At 37.0% G+C, this 14,774-nt stretch overlaps 1 protein-coding gene across 1 annotated transcript in view; it reads left to right on the top strand.

Moving 5' to 3' along the window:
- ADAM28 (ADAM metallopeptidase domain 28) overlaps positions 1 to 14,774 on the top strand; it is a 66,839-nt gene that overhangs the window by 26,430 nt on the left and 25,635 nt on the right. Inside the window, exons 12-16 of the mRNA XM_023515546.1 lie at positions 3,818 to 3,948; positions 5,605 to 5,782; positions 7,338 to 7,427; positions 10,227 to 10,422; positions 13,587 to 13,689. Of these exons, the coding sequence (XP_023371314.1) occupies positions 3,818 to 3,948; positions 5,605 to 5,782; positions 7,338 to 7,427; positions 10,227 to 10,422; positions 13,587 to 13,689 (698 nt within the window). The remainder of the gene's footprint in view (positions 1 to 3,817; positions 3,949 to 5,604; positions 5,783 to 7,337; positions 7,428 to 10,226; positions 10,423 to 13,586; positions 13,690 to 14,774) is intronic.

Raw genomic sequence — 14,774 nt, 5'->3', positions numbered from 1 at the left:
AGTAAAGTTTGATATCATACTGAAGTTGTTATTGTAGTAAAGTTGGCTATATAAGATGAGTTGGGATATGTTCCCAGTGATTTGATTTTCTGAAATATTGGGGTAGAATTGATATTATTCCTTTCTTGAATATTTGATACAGTTTACTAGTAAAACTCTGTGGACCTGAAGTTTTCTTTGTGAGTAGATTTTTTTAACTACAAATTTAATTTCTTCAATACAAATTATTTAACTCTACTTGAGTGAGCATGGGTAGTGCATATCTTTGAGGAAAGCTGTTCATTTTTTTAATTTGGCACAAATTTGTTGATAATATCATTTATTATCTTTTTAATATCTATAGAATGTAGAGTTATATCCTTTCATTTGTGATATTTTTATAACGTGTGTCCTTTTTGTGTGGTCAGTCTGGCTAGGAGGTGATCACTTTTATTGATCTAGTCAAAGACACCTTTTCTGGTTTCATCAAAGTTCTTAATGGTTTTTCTGCTCTCAATTTTATTGATTTCTACTTTTGTCTTGATTGTTTCCTGCTTTCTAGTTGTTCTATATCTAATTTGTCCTCATTTTAATGCTATTTATTTCCCAGTATGCACAACTTTAGCTGCATTCAAAATATTTGGATGTGTGTGCTTTTATTTTTGTTCTGGACGAAACATTTTCTAATTTCTCTTTTGATCTCTTCTTTGACCTAAATATTACATACAAGCGTGCTGTAATGATTTCATTACTAGTACTTACATTGTTTAATTCTGTTGTGGTATGGAATGTACTTGCTAGAATGTCAATATTTAGGTTGTTTTTTTTTTTTTACATTTGTTCTTGGTAACTGCTCCAGATATACTTAAAAGAACATGCCTTCTGCTGTTGAATGTAGTATTGCAAATGTTGCATGGGTCTTTTCTATCTTATGGGAAAGAGAGAATATTGGACTACCCAAGTATGATTATATATTTGCCTAGATGTAAGGCATGAAACCATATTTTACAATGGTACATGTGAAACTTACTACATGTAGAATATAAATGTCTTAACACAATAACTAAGAAAATGCCATGAAGGCTGTTTTAACCAGTTTGATGAAAATATTTCAAATCGTATATAAAACCAGCACATTGTATCCCTTGACTGCATTAATGTACACAGCTATTATTTAATAATAATTTAAAAAAAGAATTCTAGAAGAAAATGTAGGACAAATTCTTCTAGATATTGGGATTGGTGTCAAAGAATTTATGGGGCAGTACCTGTGGCTCAAAGGAGTAGGGCACTGGCCCCATATGCTGGAGGTGGCAGGTTCAAACCCAGCCCCGGCCAAAAACTGCAAAAAACAAACAAAAAACCCTTGAAAGAATTTATGACTAAGACTTCAGTGGCAATTACAGCAACAACAAAAATAAATAAATGGGACTTGATTAAATCTTTCAATTATGTAAGTATATGTGTATATTTTGAATTATGCTAGGTATATAGATAAGTCCACTCATTATGTTTTCTTGGAGAATTGACCCTTTCTTTATGAAGTCATGACCCTGACCTACTTAAGTCTGCTTTGTCTAATATGAATATATTTAAACATCTTGTGACTGATGTTGCATCATACATCCTTTTCCTTTTATTTTTCACCAATATATTTGTTTACATTTAGAGAAAGTTTTCTGGTGGACAATATGTACTTGGGTTTTTACCTTTTAATCTGTCAATCTCTCTCTTTTATTTGGTATATATAGATCATTTATATTTAATATAATTATAGATATTGTCAAGCTAAAATCTTCCACCTTGCTACTTCTTAGTCCATCTTGTCTTTGTGTTTTAGTCTTTTTCCTACATTCTTTAAGATGTATTGAATACTTTTAAAGATAATTTTATTTATCTTCATGTTGATAACACTGTTTGTTTTTAATGTACTCTAGGGTTTATCTCTACTGGTCAGGTTGCCTTGAAATAATACTAAACCACTTAACATGTAGTATACAGACTTTACAAGAAGATACCTCTAATTGCTCCTTCCCATTTATTGTTGTGACATATTCAACATTATATACATTATAAACACAAATACTTTGTTACCATTTTTTGTTGAAAAATTTTTTTTAAAATTATGGTTACCTTTATCACATTCCAAGATTTCCCATTTCTTGCAAAATTCTACTTTCTAGCTGGCATCACATTTTTTCCTTTCAGAGAAACTTTTGATTTTTAACATCTCTTATAATACAGCAAATTATGTTAGTTTTATTTGTCTGACCACAACTTTGCTTTCATTTTGAGTATATTAATATTTTCACAGGCTCTCTAGATATCTTATACCCCCACCACACTGGTGGATTCAAAGTTATAATTTTTTAAGTTGATCTGCTTTGTCCTTGTCTGTAAAAGAATAATACTTTTTCCAGATTTATATATCCTATGTAGGGAACCAACATGTTTTTAGTGACTGTCTTGAGCCTAAGATTGTGATGTGCTTTATGGGACAAATAGGAAAGGTGAAATATTTATTTTTGAACTTGAAAGAGATAACCATAAAATTGGAAGAGCAACTTGCCTACTTAAAGCAATTGTTCTAATATATCCAAGAGTAGATAGTTTAGTGCTGCATTATGGTATTGAAAATAATGGCAGGAATCCATAAGAGGATTGTCAATGAAGATTAACTTGGTCAGGAAACATCACGTTAAGGTAGACCTCAAAGCAGCGGTTCTCAACCTATGGGTCGCGACCCCCAGGAACTGCATTAAAGGGTCATGGCTTTGGGAAGGTTGAGAACCATTACCTTAAAGGGTAGGCAGGATTTAAAGAGGCAACAAGGAAGGGAGAGGCAAAGAGGAAAGGGCAAAAACCATTTAAGTTAGGAAATATGGTATTTAAATGAAGAAACTCTAAATTGAAAGGAACTTCAAACAAAACCATCTGAAAAGCCTCTAAGTGCATTTTCATTTCCTGTAAGCTTTTCGGCTTGCATTTTTCCCTGTTTGGAGAGTTTCATATTGCTATTTGGTAGGACTTACCATGTTCATATCAAAAGAAAACGAGACTACCACAAAGTGGGTATTAGCTTCCGATTTGGCACAGCTGTCCCTTTTCTGCCACCCTCCTTTTGCTGCTTTTCATTGATCTTCACATTTGATTGGAGGTGAAGTCGATAAGGGCATCAGGTTTCTATGGGTGATGTCACTGGCAGATTCCTGTCCCTGCAACAGTAAACTACAACCAGCAGCGATTCTCCTGCTTTGTCTTGCCACTTGGAGCCGCTGGTCTGGGCACCTTCAGAAACAGTCAAGAGATGAAGTGAGCTTTTGGCCGGACTTTGTGCCATAGGGCAAGTCTGAAATTGACTGATGTCTAGTCTTGCAGGAAAGGAATTGAGACAGATGCCAACCACACTAAAGTGCCAGGTTAAACAATCAATTTTAGATCCCTGTGGGCCAAACACACCAAAGACTTCTAAAATTAATTTAGAAATATTAAAAGGCATGCCAAGGGAAGGGAGATGGATCAGTTATCATTGTTGAAGAAAATTCAGCATGATCTCTCAAGGCAGAAAGGAGAACAATTTCCCTAGTTCTAAGACTCTACTCACCTGAGCAAACCGCAGACAATGTATGCTGTGATATATAGTCAGCATTAAAGATGGATGTGTATACTGTGTGTGTGTTTGAGAGAAAGAGAGGGAGAGCAAGGTGAGAAGACCAAAGTGAAAATTAGTCTTTTTCTGCTTTATCAATGACAAGGAGAATGATTATGAAAAGCACATACTTTGAGTTACTATTTCCTTTGAAAACTGGAGAATCTGTTTCCACCTTCTTACCCTTAGGACCACAGCGAGAACCTTTTTGGAGTTGCAGGGACAATGGCTCATGAAATGGGCCACAACTTCGGGATGTTTCATGACTCTGAAGTTTGTGAATGCCCTTCTGAAAAATGTGTAATGGACAGAGCGCTAAGGTGAGGCCGTGGGTCCTGGTTTTGATCAACTTTGAGCTGCAACCTTCATTCAGTCACCTTCCACAACATGGTCAAGTTTTAGCAATATCAGATGAATGAGTACCTTTGCCAAGTCACTGCCTCTCTCATCTATATGTAATAATTTCACTAAGTTGTATTTGAACAAGTTGTCCCTTTGCTGTTGGGGCAATGCATTGTTTTAGCCTCATCTACATAAGACCTGGTTTCAGCAAATCATTAGCATTTATCAAGTTTTCCATGAATTCACAATGGGTAGAAATAGAAAAAGAGTTGTTCTTCTTAGCAAAGTATGTCAAGAATAGAAGAAAAAGTATCCAATGTACTCAGTCCTACTATGAAACTAATTTATAGCTTTCATATGAAATCTATAACCCAATTATAGCCCAAGAATATGGGGAAAGGGGAAAGGTTGGAGAGAGGAGGGTGGAGGGAGGGTAATTGGTGGGACCACACCTATGGTGCATTTTACAAGGGTACATGTGAAAACTTACTAAATGTAGAATATAAATGTCTTAACACAATAACTAAGAAAATGCCATGAAGGCTATGATAACCAGTTTGATGAAAATATTTCTATTTGTATATAAAACCAGTGCATTGTACCCCCCCCAAAAAATTACGAAAAAGACATAAATATATGCTGTTAATTGAGATAAAAAGAATAAAAGAAAAGGAAAAGAGTTCTAAGAGGAAAACCGTTAGACACTTCTCACAGGAGGATGAAGATAATCTGTAAAAAAGAAACATACATTCTTGCCTTGCATTAGGCAGAAATTCCAGACAACCTTATCTTTAGAAATCTCATAATCTTTTTTTCTGTGTATTCATTTCCTCTTTTCTAATCATAGAACTCATTCTATGAGTTCTATTCATTTTGAATTTCCTGTTTGCATTCCCTCTCCCCAGCCACTCAAGCTATAGCCATTCTCCCACGTCCTTACACAAAATACCGTACGGCTGCGTAGCGCTCACACAGCTTATGTTCTGTCTTCCCAATATGACTGCATTTTAAAACTTCATCTTTGTGGGTGGCACCTGTGGCTCAAAAAGGTAGGGCGCCAGCCCTGTATGCTGGAGGTGGTGGGTTCAAACCCAGCCCCGGCCAAAAAAAAAAAAAAACTTTATTTGTGGGATGAAGAGATACTGTCAATAGAATTTCCTCTAAAAGAAAGTAAATTCTTGGGTGGCGCCTGTGGCTCAAAGGAATGGGGCACCAGCCCCATATGCTGGAGGTGGTAGGTTCAATCCTAGCCCTGGCCAAAAAAAACTGCCAAAGAAAAGAAAGTAAATTCTCTCAGACATGCAAATAAATACTATTTTGATACTTTCAAGACTTCACAACCCTACAGTAATATTATCTGAATAACTCAGAGGCGTTCTTGTTTTAAGAAAAGTGGCCAGAATGCGATAGGTCAAAATATGACCATATTTTCTTATTTGTGTTCACCCAGGTAAGTTCATTCAGGCACACAAAGGACTTGGCACTTGGTCATGGAGTGGGGGCAGGTTGAGGGTAAGGCTTGCCCAAGGTCACAGAGCTGGCAGGTAGAGAAACCGATTGGACCCAGTGTCAGATGTTTCTCCCTGCATACTAAGCCTGACTGTATTTCATTTTTCCTTTTCTTATCTTTATAGCATCCATGTACCCACAGACTTCAGTTCCTGCAGCCGTGTCAGCTACGACAAGTTCTTTGAAGATAAATTATCAAATTGCCTCTCTAATGTCCCATTGCCTAAGGATATCATATCGACCCCAATCTGTGGGAACCAGATGATAGAAATGGGAGAGGACTGTGATTGTGGGAGTCCTGAGGTACTACTGAGCACTTTCTAGAATGATCTAGTGGTTTCTCAGTTGCCACGAAGGCAAACTTCAAAAGAATATGTAGCCCACTATAAAATGACATGGTCTTTTGCGATTTCAGACATAGTCATTTCTGGTGTTTGCTAGGCAGGTGCTTCTCACAAGGAACTCTGCTTAATAGAATTTGCTAATTTCCCCGTCAGGGTTCCTTCCCCACTCTTCCATTTTTAATTTAATTTAAGTTTTTTTCAAATTTCAGAATATTATGAGGGTATATACGTTTTGATTACATAGCTTGCTTTGATATGTTTTAAGTTTTAAGTTATAAGTTTATCCTTCACCCACAAAGAGTGCATTGTCACCACTAGGTGTGAGTTTACCCATTCCTCTCTCCTCCTCCCCCTCCTACTTATGTGAATTTTGTCCCTACGTATCCCAAGAACAGAAAAACAAACACCATCTTTTTAAGTACTTTTGACTAACTTGGGTTTTGGGTCCTCATCCTCCTTCTTTCAGGCTGAAATACTTCAAGTTTCTGATGTGACTATGATTTATTGAGCATTACCGATTAGGCACAGCAATGGTGCTCAGAGAGTCAATAACTCGCTTGCCCAAGGTCACAGAGCTGCAGATGGAGCAGCCAAGTCCAAGTGTGTCTGTTTCCAGGGCCCTGCTTCTACCCACAGCAGGGATCTGGTGCATCTTTTCCTGCTTCTGGGCTCAGAAGTTATGACCATTAGAAGCACCAGCCCTGACCCTATTCCCAGGGAGGATGGGGCTCTGCATGGGACTTTGCCTCCATCCTGTTACCACCTAATACAAGTAATACATCACGCCATCAGGGTGTTGGCCTTCAGAAAGTTTGAAATAGGATTACAGATTTATTCATTCTTTGAAAAAGTGTCATCTGTCTCAGCTGGTGATTCTATTTGAACTAAAGAAAGCATTTTTACTCTGAAATGTCGTAACTCGAAGCTCTCTCCTGTAGGCATCTGGACAGCTCCAAGGGGAAGTTTCGGAGTTTCTAAAAGGGTTTGTGCAGGCAGTTTCTGATTTCTTAGAAACAAAACAGGAAGATGAAGACAAAGCATGTTTCTGCAAACAGAGTTGAGTTACATGTCAATGTTGGATAAAGACCTACATCTTGGGCTTTTCCGAACATGTTCTAAAAAGATTAAGTACCTAACTGAAGAGCTGACCTAACTATGTCCTCTTACTATTTAGATAGATTTTATGTTTCGAAAAGGTCCTTTCTCTTTTCTGTTCCTTCCCAGTTTACCAAAAAGGATACATCTTTTCTTGGTATTCATAGTGAAGATGAGGGAAATAAGAAAAGATACTCAAATTAAAAAAATATATAGGTGAAATGCAGATAACAAGCCAGCAATTGGTCCCAAATACCAGGTTTTATAATGTTACTGTATTTCATATTTTATTTTTCTAAAAATAATTTTGAGACTATGCCAAACTCATGTGTGCGTGATAAATAACTTATGTCACAAATTGTGTTGTAGTAGGTACGAAAGGTAATCTGGCATCTGTGTTTCTTTCTGATATTTCTTAGGAATGTACCAACGTTTGCTGTGATGCTAAAACGTGCAAACTCAAAGCGGATTCTCAATGCGCGTTGGGAGAATGCTGTGAAAAATGCCAAGTAAGATTATTACTTTATTTTAATAATTATAATCATGTTTTGCCATATTGATCTCTCAGGGATTATGTGAAGTGAAATAGGCAACACAATATTTTTTCCCTACAAAATAATGTTACCTACAGGGCAGTGCCTGTGGCTCAAGGAGTAGGGTGCTGGCCCCATATACCAGAGGTGGCGGGTTCAAACCCAGCCCCAGCCAAAAAAAGCCTGCAAAAATAAATAAATAAAATAATGTCACTTACTATTGATCAAGCACTCCATGGGTGCTTTACATCCAAAAACCATTGAATCTTCCGATGATCCTTCAAGGTAGGCATTATCACGTTTTGCTTTTTGAGTCCTAGAGCAGAAAATGGGCAAAATAATCTGGGGCGGTATTTGTGAGAACCTGGTTGAACCTAGAAGACATTACACCCAGGGTATTAAGCCAGGCACAAGAAGACTGTGCAGTGATCTCACTTCCATGTCGAATCTAAGAAAATTGAACATACATTAGCAGGGAAAGAATGGTGATTACCAGGAGTGGGGGCAAAGGGGAGACGCTAGCCAAAGGCACAAAGTAACAGTTACGTAGGCTAGACAAGGTCAGAGAGCTAATGTACAATGGGGTCACAGCGGTAAACTGTACATTGGAAATTTGCTAAGACAGTAGATTTCAAGTGATCTCACTGTACTCACACCAAAAAAATAACTATGTAAGGAGATACGTATATTAATTTGCTTGACTGTTAGTAATTATTTGTATAATTACTATGTATCAAAACATCATATATACAGTATACAGACACATAAACACACACATAATAAAATTTTTAAAATATAAATAACAGCCACTGTTTAGTAGGCAAACCCACTGGCTCCAAAGCCAGTGCTACGTCCTCCTACCTACTTTCTTTCTTTCTTTTTTTTTTTTTATTGAATGGTAACTATGTACATTAATGCACTTCTGGGGTACAGTGTGGGGTTTTCACATGCAATCTGAAATACTTCCATCAAACTGCTCAACACAGCCCCTACCTACTTTCTTTCAATGCTTCATAATCTTCTTGGACCAAAGCTCACAGAATTGATTGCACCTGCCTTTAACAATCTATTTGGTGGAAGATCTTGTATTTTGAATAGTGTGGGAGGTCAACCTTTGGGGGTGAAATTCTTAGAAATAAGTTTTGTCATTATCTTTTTTACTTTTCCTTCAAGACAGAGTTTAGTATTTTTTTTCTATGGTTACATATCCATCTATATTGTGATCCTATTGGTGTGTTTATCTCCTTAGTGACTTCTAAGGGCAGGTGACTGACCTTCCCCTAGGACAGAATTTCATACACTGTCAATGCTAATTACTGTTTACAGAATGGTATGTAGATGGAATACCACCGTGACAGGTATTCTTTGGTGTAATTTTTTCTTTTAAGGTCAGAGGGAGAGGAAAGAAATAAAGGAGGTCAAAAGGAAGTAAATTTGAAAACTCAAGTAGTAGTCAACAAGCATTTGATATTTATGAGAGATTATAGAAATAAACAAATTCAATCTCTTACTGTTTATTTCTTTAGGATAATGAACTTCACACTTGAAACATGAGAATCCAGTGTATGACTAAATGCCCGTGTTGATAGGATAGAGATGTACAATATTTTTATGGATATTCTCACTTAATTTTCACGTCCTGTAAAGCAGATGTTAGATAATGAAGGAATAGACTTTTAGAGAAATTAACTCCATTTACTAAAGTTAAGTAAGCATCTAGCCACCGGCAGAGCCAAGATTCAAATCTGTATCATCTAAATCTGAGTTCTGGGCTCTTCTCCGGCACGTGGAGAAACAGGGGCTGCAACTTACATTTAAGAGATCAGAGAAGGTGGTGTATGGAAAGAAGCGTTCAGCTGGCCTGGGGGCAATGGATAGATTTTTAGTTTTTGATTTAGGCAAAAAGGACAGAGAAAGAACGAAGTTGTAACAGAAAGCATCAGTGTGGTTTGTGGCAGCTGCTCAGAGAGCTGGTTTGTGAGGGGGCTCTAGCAATGGGATGAATTTCTCACGTTCTCCGATTGAAATCTGGGTTTCACGCTATAGCCAGTGTGATCTTGAGAGTTACTTGGAGCAAAGAGAGCATGTCTGCTAGGGAAAGAACACGTCAGCTAGAGAAGGACATGCTTGTTCAGATTTGCAGAATTTGTTTTATGAGGATTTCTCTAAGGAACCCAGAGTAGGATTTGCAGTGAGAGATTACCATGGAGTTAATATAGCAAATGAATATTTGATCATGATTCCCTCCCAGAAAGAAGCGAACTGAAAAGAAACATCTGAACATACAAGCAAAAGAATTTAAGGATTAGGAAACGTGAAGCCTGGGAAATGCTCAGATTTCAGACTGATTTGGTGCTGGCTGTAAACCTATCTTCCTTAACACAGGAGATTCACTTCAGAAATAAGTCTCTGAAGTCGCGGATTTAAATCTCCTTGAAATCCCTGACAAAGATGCCTCAACACAGGGAGAAATAACTTCTTTCTTTGCATTTAAGTTGTTGCTTGGTTCTTCTCTTGTACTTTTCTACATTATGTTTCTTTAGTGTTCATGCTACAAATTTAGAAATACTGATTGCTCAAATACTCAGGGCAGAAGCCAAGGTCCACAGAAGGAATGCAATAGGCAATAGCTTTAATTTGTACAATGCAAATATGAACTGGAGGAAAATGATGCCTCCAACTCCCATTCCCCAAAAAAGGCTAATTGGAAAATGCTATAGTACTAGGGCGAAGCAGGGAGGGAAAAAGCCTCCTCTCTGTTTTGCTTTCCTGTAGTTTAAAAAGGCCGGGAAAGTGTGCCGATCTGCAAAAGATGAGTGTGACCTGCCTGAAATGTGCGATGGTAAATCTGGCCATTGTCCTGATGATCGTTTCCACGTCAACGGCTTCCCTTGCCAAAACGGGAGGGGCTACTGCTTCATGGGGATGTGCCCCACCCTGCAGGAGCAGTGCACCGAGCTCTGGGGCCCAGGTAGGAGAGCAAACCCCTGTCTCTGTGCACATCCAGAGAAAAATCCTCTCTGATGACAGTGTTTAGTCATGGCCAAAGGACCACTCTGTCCCGTTCTTAGAAACTTCTGCTTGCTCAACATCATGGGTAAGTTCATTTCAAGACTTAGATTTGGTTTTAGGGTTGCTAGATGTAGCAAATAAAAATAAGAATAGCCCAGTTATGTTTTAATTTCAGATTAACAATAAGTTTTTCTTTGAATGTCAGTACATCCCATGCAGTATTTGAGGTGTTCTCATACCAAACAAACATTCTTTGTGTGTCTGAAATTCAAATTAAACTGTGCGTCCTATAGTTTATTTGACAACCCTGACGAAGGTCCTTCTCTATCAAGTAAACCCTTGGAAGTCGTGTGTGTGTGTGTGTGTGTGTGTGTGTGTGTGTGTGTAGGAGTAGCAGGAGTGCTCGGGACTGGGCCAGAAGCAAGGAAAGGAGTAGAAATTCAAGAAAAGAATGAATAAAAAAATGAAATTTGTTTAAAAAAAGATCACTTTGTCCACAACAACACAATTTTTGAGGCCATAGTCTCTAATTGCACCATAAAGAAAACTTCAAGAGTGTAATTTCAAGATATCTAAAAACGTTAAAATTTAAATTATATTAAATGGCTTCATTAGAAAGGCAATTTCAGATTGTATGAGTGGTCTCACTTATTCACGGCATGTAGACAAGTTGATTTCGTTGATGTAGAAATTAGGATCCTGGTTATGAAGGTCTAGCAGAAGTAGTTAGGGGGAAATGTAGGTCAAAGGATGCAAATGTAAAGTTCCAGTAGGAAGAAGAAAAAAAAAGGCAATTAATGAATTTCCTAGATATGATGAGTGTTGTTTGTGTACATGTATCCAATTACCATACTCTTTCCTGTCATAGTTTTAGATTGCTACACAAATGACTGAGGGATTATTTACTAAAATAGAGATAATCTACCTATTTTTAGATTTTTATTTATGTTTAATGTTTTTTCTTGTAGTTTCTGGCTGAGGCAGGGTTTGAACCCACCACCTCCAGTATATGGGGCCAGTGTCCTACTCCTTTGAGCCACAGGCACCACCCAATCTACCTATTTTTAAATATATTATTTGAAAAAAGCCATTACATTCCAGGAACTTTCCATAATTCCTGACAGCAGACCTAAAACAAGACTGGGGAAAGGAACAAAATCCCTGCCTCACAATCCACCCAGAATAAAAGAAACATACAGCCTCCATGGTGGAGCACTTCCCTACATTGACCACTTCCTTATGTTGACCTAATTTTCATGGACTAAACATGTGTCCCATGAACTCAATGGAAGTTCTTCACACTGACCACTTCTGTATGTTGACTAGTTTGTTACAGTCTTTTGGGTGGTTGACATATAAAAGTTCTACTGTAATTGGACAAGACCCTTGAAAACTCAGTAAAACCGTCTCTGTCCACTGCAGGTGGGCAGAGACACAATTAAGGAGCAAAGCTTGATATTGTTAGCATGTCAAGAAATGCACTGATATGTTGGAACTTGGCCTTAGCCATCTTTCTACTTTATTTACGCGGCTATGCTAAATTCAGGTGGAAATAGAATTAGTGTTGCTGGTTAAAGACCCTATGCTTCCTTGGCTAACTTCAGTTATTTGGCAAAAACCTGGGAAAGGACATCTTTAGCACAGAAGTGAAACTCCTTTATCATCTTGTAATACATGAACGCACAAAATGTTAACCTTCTTTGCCTGATTTTGTATTTGTCTCCCTCGAAAGTCTGCAAAATTCTTAATACAAGGACCTTATCTACTTTGCCCATAGTTGTGTCCCCATTGTTCCCTAGCACAGTGCTTGCCTTTATTAAACATTCAAAATTATCCACTGAATCAACATTGAACATATTTATCTGATACTGACTGAGGAAGACCTTTTAAATCATACGTTTAAAGGCAGCCATTCTGAAAGACCAGAGAAATGGATTGGCTTAAATAAAATTCCAAATTTTACAATTCACAAAAGAGCACTATTCTGATTCTGAAAAGTTTGAAAAGTCTTGTGAATTTGTAAATAATTTAAAAAATCACTCCTTTTAGCATGAAATCATTCTTACAGATCAATTATGATTTCAAGTATGGGAAGTATGGCCAAGGAATAAACAAGCAATTGATTATGAAGAGGGAATATGATTGTCTAGTGGAAATGAAAAGCATTTTAACTCACTAGCAATATAAGAAATTAACAATGAGTTAGTTTTCTGCATTTGTTAATTGGCCAAGTGTCACTAAGGATTTAACAAAATATCTACTTTCATGTATTGTTGGCTGAAATACGAATTAGGAAAATCCTTACAGAGAGAATCTGGAAAAATGCAAATACAACGTAAAAATATTATTTTGTAATTCTTGTTCTAGCAATTCTACCCAGAAATATTTATTTACAAAAATATTTTAGTCATCTTTTTTTTAAGTGATAGTGGGTAATTGGGAAACACCTCAAAATCCAAGAATCGGGATTAATCAAATAAATTATAGTGTATTAATTTAATGCTATTCTTGCAGGTATGAAGTTGTAGAATGTTTATCCTATGGAGAAGTGATAGGTATATTGTTAATTGTGAAAAAGTAAGCTAACAGGTATATGACTGATATTTTCTGCAACTTTAGTAGCAGTAACTCTGCTTCAATTAAGAATATCATGCTTTTCCCTGATAATTTATGCCTAATTATTGCCTTTTTCAGTATAAATATTTTATTATAAGAAATGAACAGATGTTACCAAGATACAAATAATTAAAAGCTCTGATAAAACTCATTTTGTCATTTTGAATATTAAAACATGAAATCATTTAAAAGAGCTTGAGTTTGCAAGTCATTGTAAGTCTAATTTTTTTCCTTGAAAACAAATGTAATAACCTCCAGTAAATCCTGCAGATGCTTCAAACATTTTAGATCACCATTATCCAATAGCAGGATATGTAAAAGATTATTTTTCATTCTGCCTAGCTCCTTTGATATCAAAATATTGCAACCTGTATTTTTGAGAGTGGTGAAGTTAAAGTAGGAATTTTCATGTTGGTTTTATATTTTATGAATCCTTTGCAGCACTGGATTTCTTAGCTTGCTTTCTTTCTTTTCAATTATGTCCTTACTGACTATGCCTGGGCCCAGACACCAAGGTTGCGGCCAAGTCATGTTACAGCGTGAATGAAGGTGGATCAAAGTATGGGTATTGTCGCAAAGTGAACAACACACTCGTTCACTGCAAAGCAAAGTAAGTAGAACTTGGTGTCTGAGCCTTTCAGCTCCACAGACTGGAGCCATGGGACACATTTGTAGACACACGTTCCAAGTTAAAGGGAAAGCAAATGTGGACATCGTTCATTTCCCAAACATTTATTGAGTTACTGTCTCCTGCCTGTTGTGAGCTAGGTGGCTTGACTAGAAAGACAAATCAGAATTAGGTCTTTCTTCACCTATTTTAGGGTAGGTGCTTTGGGTCATGTGCAAGTACAGTCCTTACGGAGAACCAGGTACAGTCATTAAAAAGAATAAATGTTTGAGATGGAACAAGGAACAAAGGATAGACCCGGTTGGAAATTTATCCAGAGATTTCCCAGAAGTCTTTAGATGATTTTTCAGTCTAGTTTATTTCATCCTAAGTCTAGGAGTAGAAACATTTATTACCCAGAGGAATAACGAGTACAATTCTTGTACAGTTTCATTTAAACTCACCATGGCATTACATAAAGAAAAACTTTATGTCAGAGAAAAGATTGACAGTTCATGGGAAGATTTTGTTATTTGTAGTACTGATATCCTAAAAAAAAAAAAAAAAAGTGTAGACTATCACAGCAAATGAACTTGAGATTTTTCTACCCTTTTTTTAATGTTGTAATTTTACAATGGCTTTCAAGTTTCAAATTATAGTAGATTAAACTTTTACCTATTGGGAATCCTACACGTACAAAGTAGTATATAACAAGACATTGACTAAGACTTGCATTTCCCACAGTTTTACTATTGGATACTAGTTTTGCTGGATAACAGACATTACCAAACAAACTGTATCTTGAATATTGTGATATCTGTTGGGGGAACCTGGAGCTACAGCATGATCATGTCTTATATAGGAAATCAGGGCAGATTCAAATGGGAAAAATATGTGAGAGGCAATATGTGAGGGCTGGGGAAAGGGAATGTGTAAGTGGTAAGTGGAAAGAGACTAGGGTAATTCCATCTCTGCTCGGCAGCCTGTGCACACACCATTGTCCTGTATAACGCTTCACATGAACATTAGATAATTTGGATGACTACAAGCTCTGGCATCTCGGCCACCCCACTGCCTGCCCTGCCAGT

This window comes from Otolemur garnettii, unplaced genomic scaffold, assembly GCF_000181295.1.
Source record: "Otolemur garnettii isolate 467f Iridium unplaced genomic scaffold, OtoGar3 scaffold00074, whole genome shotgun sequence".
Lineage (NCBI taxonomy): Eukaryota > Metazoa > Chordata > Mammalia > Primates > Galagidae > Otolemur > Otolemur garnettii.
This window is presented reverse-complemented; position numbering and strand designations above follow the sequence as displayed.